At 49.8% G+C, this 13714-nt stretch overlaps 1 protein-coding gene across 6 annotated transcripts in view; it reads right to left on the bottom strand.

Annotated features, from left to right (window-relative positions):
- Ulk4 (unc-51 like kinase 4) overlaps positions 1-13714 on the bottom strand; it is a 271119-nt gene that overhangs the window by 230849 nt on the left and 26556 nt on the right. For all 6 annotated transcript variants that reach the window (XR_007591528.1, XR_007591527.1, XR_007591526.1 and 3 more), the window contains exon 17: positions 9994-10072. Coding sequence is in view for 3 of the 6 variants with exons in the window: in XM_050141472.1 (XP_049997429.1) it covers positions 9994-10072 (79 nt within the window). In the remaining 3 variants the exon portion in view is untranslated. The remainder of the gene's footprint in view (positions 1-9993; positions 10073-13714) is intronic.

Genomic DNA, 13714 nt, shown 5'->3' with positions numbered 1-13714 from the left:
CACAACCACCTGCTGTGCACTGGCTGGTACTGTAACAAGGGGCAGGGTACAGCAGCGACCTTTGTACACCTGGATTGGTGGGAGGGTCCAGGACACAGCTTGCTAGCAGGCCACTTGCCTCAAGGGCACAGGAACTGGGTTGATCCATGGACCAACTACAAACACTGCTTTTAGGGAATAATGTATCCACAAGGCCAAACCGACCAGCGTTCCTCACTGCCTGTGTCCACAGCTGAGGCTCTCACAGTATCGCTGCTCGCCTGCTTCCCCCAGGAACAGGGCTGCTCACAGGGGCATTTGCACAGTACGGCAGCATCCGTGCAGATCAGAAGGATGCATCACTACAAGCCCCCCAAAATGGGGGCTCAGAAAAAGAGTGGGGAAAGGAACCCCTGAGAACCACAACCTTGGGACTAGGCAGAAGAGGACTGCGGGAAGAGCCGGGCCAGCTCTGGAGGCTGGCGGCTGGCGGCTGGCGGCCAGGGGGTCAGAAGCTTGGGGCAAACCTGCATTTTTACATCTTTAAACAGACGAACGAAAAACAGAAACAGTATTGGAGGCAGTTTTTCCCTGAGAGCACGGTTTAGAAACCATGGTGCTCCACATGAGTGACCACCAGAGGGCGGACACAGTCAGCTGGAAGAGCTGACCATCATCAGGACTCCAGTGGCTGGAAAACAAGGCCTGTGCTCACTTCAGCTGACCTGGCTACCGCCTCTGTTGAGAGCCTGACTAATGGAGAATGGGCCAGCCTGAGTCTCTGAGGTTCCATGAGGCCACCAGGTAGCAGGCTAGTGGCATCAATGTCCTCTGATGCTGGAGGGGACAGAATGGGTCAGACATCCCTGCTGACTGAACTTGGGCTAGGTCTACCTACCATCCAGATAGCTGCCTCCACCATGCAGCTCACCCTGGGTTCCAAACCCACCCCCAGCATCCCTCAGAGTCACCGCCCTGGCAGATGAGTCCCGTGTATTCACTACGGCTGACCAGTCTCAGCTGACGATGGGTGGGAGGCTCTGGCTGGGCCGATCCCTTCAGGAACGTCTGCCTCCCTGGTTTCTCGCGTCCCAGTTCCTGAGACCCACAACCAGGGAAGCGCAGCATCTGCCTGTGCCTACGTCCGTACTTTCCTGCTAGCCACACAAGGAACACTCATTCCGTGCACTTCGCCTGGTAACAATGCTCCTTTGAGTAACTTAGCTCTTTCAAGACTCCCCAAACCATTAGTTTTATCACTTTTAATTAAGCCAGGCAGACAGGGCCACTATGATGGCTCAGTGGCCGCCAAGGCTGATGGGCTGAGTTCCATCTCCAGGACTCAAGTGGCAGAAGAGAGCCAGCTTTTCCTCCGACCTCTACACTGTGATCCCACAGGAATACACAAAGATTTTTTTTTAATTTAAGAAAATGTTGGACCGGGTGGTGGTGCACACCTTTATATCCCAGCACTCATGAGGCAGAGGCAGGCGGATCTCTGTGAGTTTGAGGCCAGCCTGGTCTACAAGAACTAGTTCCAGGACAGGTTCCAAAGCCACAGAGAAACCCTGTGTCAAAAAACCAAAAAGAAAAGGAAACCAAGGCTAATGTACCCAGGTGCCAAGTCCCCATAGCAGAGCTGGCCTCTGATCTCCCCTCCTGACCACGCATGAAGCCTGGCACCCTCCGTGGAAGCAGTAGTGGCAGTAGTGTGGAAGTGGCTGGCAGTCTGTCACCCAGTGTGGAGCCGTTTCCACGGCAACATCATCTGCTTTCCCCAGGACAGGACCCTGTGCCAGGACTCTGGCTACTCCTGCCTGGGGCCTAAGGAGGATGGCGGAAATCCATTTCCTCCTCCAGGTTCCAGGCTGTCACACCGGTGTGGTCACCCCTCAGAGGCATAAATGATACATACTGTTGTTACATTTATTTACTCTATACTGGGGTGCATATGCCTCAGCGAACATGTGGAGATCAGAGGACAACTTTCAGGGATCATCCTCTCCTCCCACCACATGGGTCCTGGGGACTGAACTCAGGTCGTCAGTCTTGGCTGCAAGCACCTCTGCCTGCTAAGCCATCTTGGCTGCCCCAGTGATACATGTGGGAGCAGCACACACGCAGTCACTACAGAAATGTTTCTGGTGGAGCCGAATTAACTGTCACACCATGGAAACTGGCTCTGCTGGATGTGACAACAATGTAAAGTCACGGCACAAAGACCCTGGCGCCCACGCTGCAGCTGTGAGTCTGCACGGTGGTGGGCAGGGCTTGCTATCATACCCCACAAGGCTGGGCCTCAACTCTCCCTTAGATGGTGGTAACTGAAAGGACTCTCATGTGAAATTGCATTTTTGTTCTGCTTTGGGGATATGTTCTCGTGATGTCTGAGTGATTCCTTAAGCCCTTGGGTCATTCTCCATGTTTCTTTCATCTTCAAGCTTCATCTTCAAGGACAGCAGGATTACACTGTATTCAGACTCCCGTGTCTCTGTAAGCTGCTCAGGGAACACAACTGAGGTGCCCTCCCATCCATGTGACAGAGGACAGAAAAGTCAGACAGCCACAAACACAGAAGTGAACCTCGTTCTACAAGACGCCAGAGAAGAATCTGAGCACACAGTCCATATGAGAAATTAGGAAGTGTGTCTTTGATGTAGGAGGGTCTTCTATCTATCTGTTGCTTTCATTGGTTAATTAGTAAAGAAAACTGCTTGGCCTGATAGGTCAGAACATAGGTAGATGGGGAAGACAGAACAAAATTGTGGGAGGAAGAAAGCAGAGACAGGAAGATGCCATGAAGCTCTGGCCCAAGATGGACATAGGTTGGGATCTTTCCCAGTAAGCCACAACCCCGTGGCTTACTAGATATGGGTTAAAACAAGATGTGAGAGTTAGCCAAGAAGAGGCTAGATATAATGTGCCAGGCAGTGTTTAAATGAATACAGTTTCCATGTTATTATTTCCGGGGCTAAGCTAGCCGTGCAGAAGCTGGGCAGGACGAAAAGCAGGCCTGCTCGCCTCGTCACTACAATTGGCGCCCTATTGCAACATGTCTTGTAAGGATTATTTGCTGAGATGCATTCAATACAAAAGTGACCCCTGATGTGTCAGGACGTCAGGGCTCCACACAGACACAGGCCAAGAATGTTTTGCATGTATGTATGTATGCATATACACACACATACGTGATGATCCGTTTATCACGTATCATTTTTCCAGAAAATTAGCACTAAAATCACTTATGTGCACAAATGCATAAGAAACTGATGTGCCCACGTTACTGGAGCTTTCCAGCTGACAAAGCATCTATTTCTCGGGACAGGTTACTGCCACTGCTCTTGGTTGCCTACCAGAAGGTGATGCTAAGACCCTGGGACTGAAGACACCTCACATATGCCACAAGACATGAAGAAATCTACCTGGTGCTGACCAGGAAGCTTCCTTCGTGCTCTCTCACCGTCATGGTACCAGGAAGATAGCAGGCTGCTGGGGGAGCTGTGGACACCGTGACCTGGGCAATGACTGACCTGTGAGGAACGCCCACGCATACAACAGTGCCATGACTGTTACGGAGCTAACCAAGCACTGTCTGGGTGGCTTTCAGGCCTGATCCACACACAGCAGGAAATATACACCTGTTTCTACACATCTGGGCTTAGAACCTGCAGATAGGGAGCTCACAGATCCTAGGAGTCAACCTACTACCACTAGCTTGCTAAATGGACACAGTATCCAAATGCCTTCCAAATCCTACCCTTATACCCACACGTAGGTGCAGCTCTGCCTCCATCAGAGACGCTTCTGTTTGCAGTGACTCACAACTGGTCAGAGTGGAGAAAAAAGTGCGTGTGGAGAGCTCAGCCCTGAATGAGACACCTATCACACACATACACATGCACATGCACAAACGCCCACCTAGTCACAGTGGAGAAAGCAAGTGACTGTGGAGAGGCCTAAATGAGACATCTATCACACACACACACACACACACACACACACACATGTACTCACACACGCACACACACACACACACACGTACCTGGTTGCAGTGGAGAAAGCTAGTGACTATGGAGAGCCCTGAATGAGACCTCTCTCTCTCTCTCTCTCTCTCTCTCTCTCTCTCTCTCTCTCTCTCACACACACACACACACACACACACACACACACACACACACACACCTGGTCACAGTGGAGAAAGCTAGTGGCTGTGGAGAGCTTGGCCCTGACTGGGACTCTGTATCGCCCCCACCCAAGCACACTGCAGCTTGCCAAGCATGGTGGAAGACGAATGGAGCGGGGTAAGGGACAGAGTCAGGGAAGCTGAGCAAGCAGTGTGTTCTGGACACGGCAGGACAGCTGTTCTCATGAACTCCTAGCAGGTGCGGTCACCCGCAAGTCTGGCATTGTGGCGCGAGGTAAGAAGGGGTCCATGGACAACCGATGGCTTTGGAAGCAGGAGAGTCACTTTGCGTTACAGGTGTAGTCTCTGTAGGCCAACCACACTCCGGTGGGTGATCTCACACCCATTAGTACACAGACAGCCGAGAGAGGGGTGGGGAGAGACAGACAGACAGACAGGCAGACAGACAGACAGACAGTGTCGGGGGTGGGGGGGACAAAGCTGAGGTAGGAAGCTAGGAATGGGGTTGAGTGTGATCAAAACACACTGGACGACATTCTCAAAGAATTAATAAAATATGTTATTGTCTGCTTCATGCTCTTCTGCTTTCAGTAACTTTGTGTCCTGCTCCAACCAGCTCATTGAAGTATAATTAACTAATTGAACACATTTCCAACAGAAAATAAACAAAAGCTTGTTTACCAGAAAAATCCAAGGGCGAGTCCACTGAAATTAGCCACATCAGGGGCTGTAAACGATGACATCCAAGCTCAGACTGCAAGCCAAGCCCTCCTAGTCACCTCCAGGTCACATTTATCCTGCGCTTTCAAATGTCTTTTCTTGGTTTGCTGGGAAGGTTTATATAACTACATTGCCATAAATAGAAAAACACACTTTTAAGTTAGAATAGTTACAATAATAAATGTGTCGATAGGAAATGCAGGTGTCCCCAAAGGTGTGGCGCACACCACTCCAGCCCCAGAAGGGTTTCAGACGGAGAATTAGGCGAAGCTGGCTAAAGTGACAGCCAGGGACCCAAGCGCGGCCTGGGAGAGTGGCTCGGCTCTTAAGCGTGCCTGGGGCTCTTGCGGAGCCTCGGGGGTGTTCCCAGCACCCAGCAACCCCAGCTTCGGGAGATCCAGAACCCTCTTATAACCTCCAGGACATCTGTCTGTACTCACACAGAGACACACAAATATGCATAAGTAAAAATGAAGTCATATGAATTGTAGCTAAGAGCAAACTGATGTTATTTTCTTTAAAAATGCCTCAGAAAGAAAGCAAGTGAGAAGCAGAAAGGAAAAGGGAGAGAAGAAGCGGGGAGACAGAGGACCAGAGGATGGCCGAGTGCTGAGAGTTGCCTCAGTTTACCGCACACTTTACTTTCATGTTTTGAAATTTTCCAGAGAAAGAAAACGTCCATGAAAGGGTTAAACTGCGCCATCGGTTCTCGGGCTTGCAGGCTTATGTTCAGCATCCTAAAGCTTCTACTGCCTTTCAGAGACCAAACACACGGACCACACACGAGGGCTCATCCTGAGAGCTCTTACACAGGAACAGCGAGGAGCTCCAGACCCAAAGAAGAAGGCTTAGACTTGGCCAGCGCCCTTCTGCAGAGCGACGGGGGTCGGAGGAAGCTGAGCAGGTCAGAGTGAGTTTCACACAGACCAGACCTCAGGAGTTCTGAACCGGGGGCCCACCAATGGCACCTCAGGAAGTCACGCAGGCAGCCAAGTCTGCCTGTGATTACGCTGATCTTGGTAACCCTCAAACGGAAGTGAGCAACACAACTGCCAGATTCTGAGCGGAAATGCCTCAACACGGTAAGACGTAACCAGTACCTGTCTGTGCCTGCTAATCCAGATTAAAGACAAACGGCCACAGGTGCTACATTTCCCCCAGTGCTTGGCTGCCCCCTGGTGGCTTCTGAGATTGATACAGCCAACTACTTACAAAAGTATCTTAAAGTGCATGAAAGAAAAAAATACAAATATAGAATACAGCCAGGTGTGGTGTACACACCTTTAATCCCAGCACTTGGGAGGCAGAGGCAGGTGGATCTTTGTGAATTCAAGGCCAGCCTGGTCTACAGAGCGAGTTCCAGGACACCCAGGGCTGTTTCACAGAGAAACCCTGTCTGGAGAAAAAAAAAAAAAAAAAAAAAAAAAACACCACACACACACACCACTACCGAAAAGATGTACCTACAGCTATTTCAACACACTGTGTAAATTCCCCATTTTCAACAAAATCTAGTTCACTATATGTGTGTTGACTTCAAAATTGTCCACCCAGCAGTTAAACATACACTGTTTCTTCCTGTGGAATCCAGGGCTGTAGCCTGACAGCAAAGTCTGTCTCTCCCTAGGGATGGCTGATTAGCAGAACACAGATTCTCATCTTGTGGCGCCACACCAGGTCAGGGCCCCTGAGCTTAGTAACCAGCTGGCGGCCGGCACCTGATGTTTCCAGGCTGTGGCGTTGTCTCTGACAGCTGGGGACAGCTGTGTCCCAGTGGCCAGGCACGGGAAGAGTGCTTCCTTACCTGATAATACATTTGGAATGAATATGGTACTTTCAATTTCTGCCAAATATAATATCCTATTAAAGCTGTGAGATCTGGGGGCTGGGGAGATGGCTCAGTCAGGGTGTGGACCTGAGTTCAGACCCTAGTATTAAGGGTATGAAGGCAGGCGTGGGTATGCATCCCCAAGATCATGGCCAGCCAGTCCAGACCGCCAGTGAGACCCCTGTCTGCAGGGACAGGTGGAGGCATGACAGCGGCAGACACCTGACATCAGCCTCTGGCCTTTGTGTGCACGTGTGCACCTAGATGTACACGGACAGACACACACACTACACACAAAAATGAAAGAACTCATGGGTGAGGTTGTGAAGTAGGAAGTGGGAAAGAAACAAGAGGGTGTTGTCCACGCCCCTGCATCTCAGCCAATAAAACACGAGCAGGCAACGGGGACAGGGGACTGCAAGGGACAGAGACAGAACCTCACGGAAGTGGCCTGAGACAGCCTGGCCACAGCGTGACCCAGGAAATGATGGCCACAGGCTCTCCATGGACAACAGCAAGAACAAGCACCGGGAGGACCAGCCATAGGTGTGGAGGAAAGAGAGAGGCGATCCCGTCGCTAGGGTGACTCCATGGGACTCCTTCAGTGGGGACCATCTGTCAGCCACAGACATGGTGAGTCCTTGGCACAAGACTCCATGGGAATAGAGGAAGCTTCTCAGCTTTGGGGCTGACCTCTGCCCGACTTCCCCCAGTCATGCCATGAGGCAGCCCTCGTCTTCAGATTCCTTCTCTGACATCTCCAAGGGAACGGGGATGCAAGGGAGACCTGGCTCTGGCTGAAGAGGTGAGTGTCCCCACCCTCCCTCATGGCTCTATGTGTGTCCCTGCTGAAGCCATGTGCTCGTCAAGGAGAACAACCTTCTCCATAGAAGAAGACCGGGATTTGGGTGAGCATGTGAACAGCTGAGTTCCCTGATGGAACCCTAAAACAAGATCTCCAGGGAAGCCGGCCCTGTGGACAAGAGCAGCCACAGCCCTGGGCACCTCTCAATACCCCCAGACGGTCACTTCGTGGTATGTCCCACTCACGTCCACGACGAGCGCCGTCCACGACTTTCGCTCCAGCCCAGAGCTGCAGTTCGTTATTGATAGCGCTGCTGGTGCCTCATGGCGAGAGCAAGCCACGCTCCGCCCACCCTATTAGACGCGGGGTGGGAAGGTAGCACACAGATACGCATCCCTCCACACGTCACACAGCACTGAGTGTGTGTGATAACACATATGGCTCTGGGAGACACAGCGGGTTTTCCGGAATTACCACGCCCATTCACATTCCCACCAGCAGCCTGGGAAAGTCACTGCTCCCCGTGCCTTCCAACATCTATGCGGAGTTTGGAGTTTTGACAGGGGGACTACATGACATGTCGTTCTGGCTTCCGTTTGCAGGTCTACAATGATTCCGCATTGCAAATATTAAACACAGAATTCATACTGCTAGCTTCTGCTGCTTTCAGATGCTATCACGGTGATTAGCAAATCTGTCAAGGGCATCAGAGTAATAGAGAAACTGTATGTCAGGCTGAGTGATGGCTAGTCTGGTCAACTTAACGGGAGCTGAGAGCAGCTGGGACAAGCCCCGGGCAGACCCGGAAGGGCTTTCTCAGTCAGGTCACCCGTAGGAAGGCACACACACCTTCTTGGAGGCCCTCAGAAAAGCACTGCGTTCTGTCTGCCCGCTCCACCTCTTGCCGGTTCGTCTACCCTGTCACAGCTGTCACATCCTGAGCTGGCATCAGACTCCAGTTTCTTCGGCCTTCCAAAAAGGGCTGAAGACGGGTGTCTCTCCAGGAATCCTCCAGGTCTTCAGCACCAGACGAGGACTGCTGGGGCCTCCAGCCTTGTGCATAAGAAGCTGTCAGGCTCTTAGCTTCTCCAGAGTCGGATACGTACGAGTCAGTCCAGCACCCTCCTCTCGGCTCTTACTCAGTCCGCCCATCCTGGACACCCAGTTTCCCCAATGATATGATGTAGTTCACCAACGTCCCCACCCTCTCACTGAACCTTCTCCAGCACTCTAGCGACACCCAGGATTTCATGGTTCATGAGCCCCCTAGGATCCCTTCTCTCATTTGGAATCCAATCCTGAGCCCCAGACAAACTCCGCAACAAGTCTCCACAGTGTGGCCCTGGACAGCTCAGTGGCTGTGCTGTCCGCCAGTCCCCACAGACAGTTTTACCTAAGCTCACATCCTGGCTCTTGAGCTTCTCCACTGCTGGCTCCTCACAGGAGCTGCTCAACCTGTGGGGCCCACTCATTCCTTCACAGCCCTCCACCTCTCGCTGGGTGACCCATTCCTGCAGGAAGTCCTCCCACCGGGTAACCCATCCTTTCAGGAAGTCCTCCTGACTGAATAATCCCCCTGCAGCTTCAACACCACATCCCGGTTTCTGCCCTACAAATGTTCCACCAACCCCAAGTTCCAGTCTTTAGCCTTGAAGACCATGGTGATGTTTGGCTACTTGACTCTTGAGGATAAAGATCACTGCCAACCAGCAGGAGAGACAGGAGTCGTCAGCTCTTCTGAGCTGGTGTAGAGACACAGCGGCAATGCTCTCCACACAGGTCTGGAGTCGCTGGGTGACGACGGAAGACGCTTTTCTTTATTCCCCTTCAGTTGTTTGAGCCAAGGTCTCACTATGTACTAGGATTAAAATGTGCACCACCACACCCGCCAAAACCCTTTCTAATACCAGCGCTCAGTGTGGGCCCTGGGGGATCCCCAGCCCAACCCTGGATCCAAATGTCCTCAGTACATAAGGGACCCTCAAACCCTGGGCTCACCTGCCAGAGAGCAGCTATCCTGGGACAAGGGGAAATATTAAATTGAGGATGAAAACCCAGAAGAAACTGGCTTAAATGTGAGTGTGCTCTTAACCATCCCGCAGCCTCTGCGTCCAACCAGAGGCCAAGTTCTCCATGAGGCTGAACTGTGGGTTAGAGCCCAGGGCTGGGAGGACCCCAAGGTCTGTGTCTTACAACAACCACAATGCCTCAGATTAAAATTAAACGAAGGCCAATGAAAGCTGTGTGCCACAAAACCAAAAGCCATCTTCTCTGCCACACTCAACATGTCAGTAAAGAAAGACGTCACCTTGGGGCTGGAGAGATGGCTCAGAGGTAAGAGCATTGCCTGCTCTACCAAAGGTCCTGAGTTCAATTCCCAGCAACCACATGGTGGCTCACAACCATCTGTAATGGGGTCTGGTGCCCTCTTCTGGTCTGCAGGCATAGACACAGACAGAATATTGTATACATAATAAATAAATAAATATTAAAAAAAAAAAAAAAGAAAGACGTCACCTCGATAACTGGCACATTTTCCTCAAGTTCTGTGGTGTGCAAGGCCAGCAAGCCAATCACGCGAGCAACCTTGGACCGTCTGGAGAGAGAGAGAAAACACAGGCTCTGAAGTGCAGTCAGGCATCAACCACCACTGCTAGCCACCATGTACATACGATGAGCTGACTTAGCTGTATGACGGGGAAGTGGGGCTGACAAGAGGGCTCAGTGGGTACTGGAGCTTGCCACCAAGTCTGATGACCTGAGCTCAATCCTGGACCCCACATGGTAGGAAGAGAGAACCAGCTCCTGAAGGCTGACCTCTGACCCCCATGCACGCACTGGAGCAAGCACACAGCCACTCAGATGCAGGTATTGAGACAGCGCAGGCCCACATTGCAGGGAAACTCACACACACACAAGGAGCGTGAGTGGCAGTGTCAAAGTTTAGACAGTTTGTGGCTTATAAAACGCAGAAATGGAAAACTTTACAATTAGACCGTTATGAGCACTTTCTGTTTTGCTTAATTTTCCCCTTTATTTTTACTTTATAAGTATTTGTGTTTTTGCCTGTATGTAGTACGTATGTGTACCATGTGCATGCAGTGCCCATGGAGGCCAGAAGGGGGCCCTGATCCCCTGGGACTGGAGCTGCAGATGGTTTGACTCCCTAGTCCTCTGTGAGAGCTGCAGGCTCCTAACCATGGCACCACCCTCTGGCCTCTTTTCTTCTATTGTCATAAACACTGGTTTCAAGGAGGTGGCTTCTGCTCTCCCACAGAAAAGGACATTGATAAAATACTATGCAGTGGGATTTGAAAACAGTAATATAGAAAAGTCATGTTGATTAGAAAAAATTCACTGGAGGAAAAAGCAAGGACGTGGAGGGGACTTATTGGGGAAGGGGGTGCAGTGGAAAGCAGGGGTACGAGAAAGGGTAATGGCCGAGATGCCACCAAAGAGCACCGCATATGTGTGAAACTGTGAGGTGAACAAATTTCAAACCTTTGTCCCGTGGGAACTGACATGGTGAGGAGCTAAGTCCCCCTCATCGTCTCCTGGCTTCTTAGGGAAGGCTTTGCTGGACTCACTCAAGGGAACAAGTCAGACTCAGACATGTGGCCAGGGCAGCCTGTGTCCACCTCCCAGAGCAGAGCCAGCCCTGACACGGGACAGCCTGTGTCCACCTCCCAGAGCAGAGCCAGCCCTGACACGGGACAGCCTGTGTCCACCTCCCAGAGCAGAGCCGGCCCTGACACGGGACAGCGTGTGTCCACCTCCCACAGCAGAGCCGGCCCTGACAGGCCTCAACTCTTGCTGGTTCTCTGAGATGAGAGCTCATCACATGGCTCCCAGGATGTCACTGAACCCCTGATTCTCCTGCCTCAGCTTCCTGAGGACAGCAGATGAGCGCTGCCATGCCTGGCTACTTCTGAGTGTCTTATACATCAAATGCCAAAAGCTTTAAACCACAATCAAGTAAGTCCCATAGATGAAAACGTACAAGAAATCCCCTCTCCTTGATGAGAGCCGACTAGACACAGAACCCTCAGGAGTCTGCAGAGATGAAAGACAGATTCATTTACCTGTGATAACCGTAAACCCAAAGGTTGGAGGTGGAATAGAAACCTACTGACCCAGAGAGGTGAAAAATCCAGACGTAGTGGTGTGCATACCTGTACCCCAGAACTATGGGGGGCAGAGGCAGGAGGATAGGAAACAGTCTCAGATTGTCAATAACATTAAAAACACATGTGTTGCCCATCAAAATTCTTCAAAGACCTCGAAAGAATGGTACTCAACTTCATTTGGAAAAGCAAAAAACCCAGGATAGCCAAAACAATCCTGGGCAATAAAAGAACTTCTGGAGGCATCACAATCCCTGACTTCCAACTCTACTACAGAGCTACAGTACTGAAAACAGCCTGGTACTGGCATAAGAACAGACAGGAGGACCAATGGAACCTAATAGAAGATCCGGATATCAATCCACACATCTTCGAACACCTGATCTTTGATAAAAAAGAAAAAATATCAAGTGGAAAAAACAAAGCATATTTAACAAGTGGTGCTGGCATAACTGGATATCAACATGTAGAAGAATGAAAATAGACCCATATCTCTCACCATGCACAAAACTCAAATCCAAATGGATCAAAGACCTCAACATAAAGCCAGCCACACTGAACCTCATAGAAGAGAAAGTGGGAAGTACACTTGAACACATTGGCACAGGGAACCACTTCCTAAATATAACCCCAGTATCACAGACACTGAGAAAAACAATAAATGGGGCCTCCTGAAACTGAAAAGCTTCTGTAAAGCAAAGGACATGGTCAACAAGACAAAACGACAGCCTACAGAATGGGAAAAGATCTTCACCAACCCCACATTAGATAGAGGTCTGATCTCCAAAATATACAAAGAACTCAAGAAATTGGACACCAAAAGATCACATAATCCAATAAAAAAAAATGGAGTACAGACCTAAAGAGAGAACTCTCAACAGAGGAATCTAAAATGGCTGAAAGACACTTAAGGAAATGTTCAACATCCTTAGTCATCAGAGAAATGCAAATCAAAACAACTCTGAGATTACATCTTACACCTGTAAGAATGGCCAAGATCAAAAACACTGTTGGCAACTTATGCTGGAGAAGTTGTGGGGAAAAGGGAACACTCCTGCATTGCTGGTGGGAATGCAAGCTGGTACATCCCCTTTGGATATCAGTATGGCGTTTTCTCAGAAAATTAGGAAACAACCTTCCTCAAGACCCAGCAATACCACTTTTGGGTATATATCCAAAGGATGCTCAATCGTGCCACAAGGACATGTGCTCAGCTATGTCCATAACAGCTTTGTTTGTCATAGCCAGAACCTGGAAACAACCTAAATGCCCCTTGACTGAAGAGTAGATAAGGAAAATGTGGTACATTTACACAATGGAGTACTACACAGCAGAAAAAATAACGACAGCTTGAAATTTGCAGGAAAATGGATGAAACTAGAAAACATTATTTTGAGTGAGGTAACCCAGACACAGAAAGACAATGTACTCACTCATAGGTGGTTTTTAAACATAAAGCAAAGAAAGCCAACCTACAAACCACAATCCCAGAGAACTTAGACAACAATGCAGATACTAAGAGAGAGATTTGCATAGATATAATCTACATGGGAAGTAGAAAGTATAAGACAAGATCTCCTAAGTAAATTGGGAGCACGGGGACCTTGGGGAAGGACTGAAGGGGGGAGGGAGAGACAGGGAGGGGAACAGAAAAAATGTAGAGCTCAATAAATATCAATAAAAATTAAAAACATTAAAAAACACGTGCGTTTTGGGGAGGACAGACACAAAGTCACAACAGCCTTGCTAGGTTTGTGTTCCTCCATGCAGGACAAACTTGAAAAGCCGAAAGCAGCACGAGAGAGTACAAGAAGACCCAGCGGGGGAGGGCTGCCCGCTGTCCACCCTCAGCTTCATCCAATCAAAGCTCCCATGGCTGGGCAAAGTGGTGCACACCTCTAACCCCAGCACTCAGGAAGACATACGCTAGGAGTTCAAGGCCAGCCTGTGATACATATTAAGACCCTTTCTCAAAAAATAAAAAATAACAATTAAAACAGACTTTTTTTAGCAAATGAAATTCAATTTAAATAGTAAAAAAAAAGGGTTTTAAAACAATGCTTGAAAAGAATTTAACCACTTTCAAGTCAGCAGGGGGCGCTCCAGACTGAAAA

This window comes from Alexandromys fortis, unplaced genomic scaffold, assembly GCF_014885135.2.
Source record: "Alexandromys fortis isolate MF-2015 unplaced genomic scaffold, M_Fortis_MF-2015_v1.1 scaffold_44, whole genome shotgun sequence".
In the NCBI taxonomy this organism is placed as follows: domain Eukaryota; kingdom Metazoa; phylum Chordata; class Mammalia; order Rodentia; family Cricetidae; genus Alexandromys; species Alexandromys fortis.
Note: the sequence above shows the minus strand (reverse complement) of the source record. Positions and strands in the feature narration are given on the sequence as shown.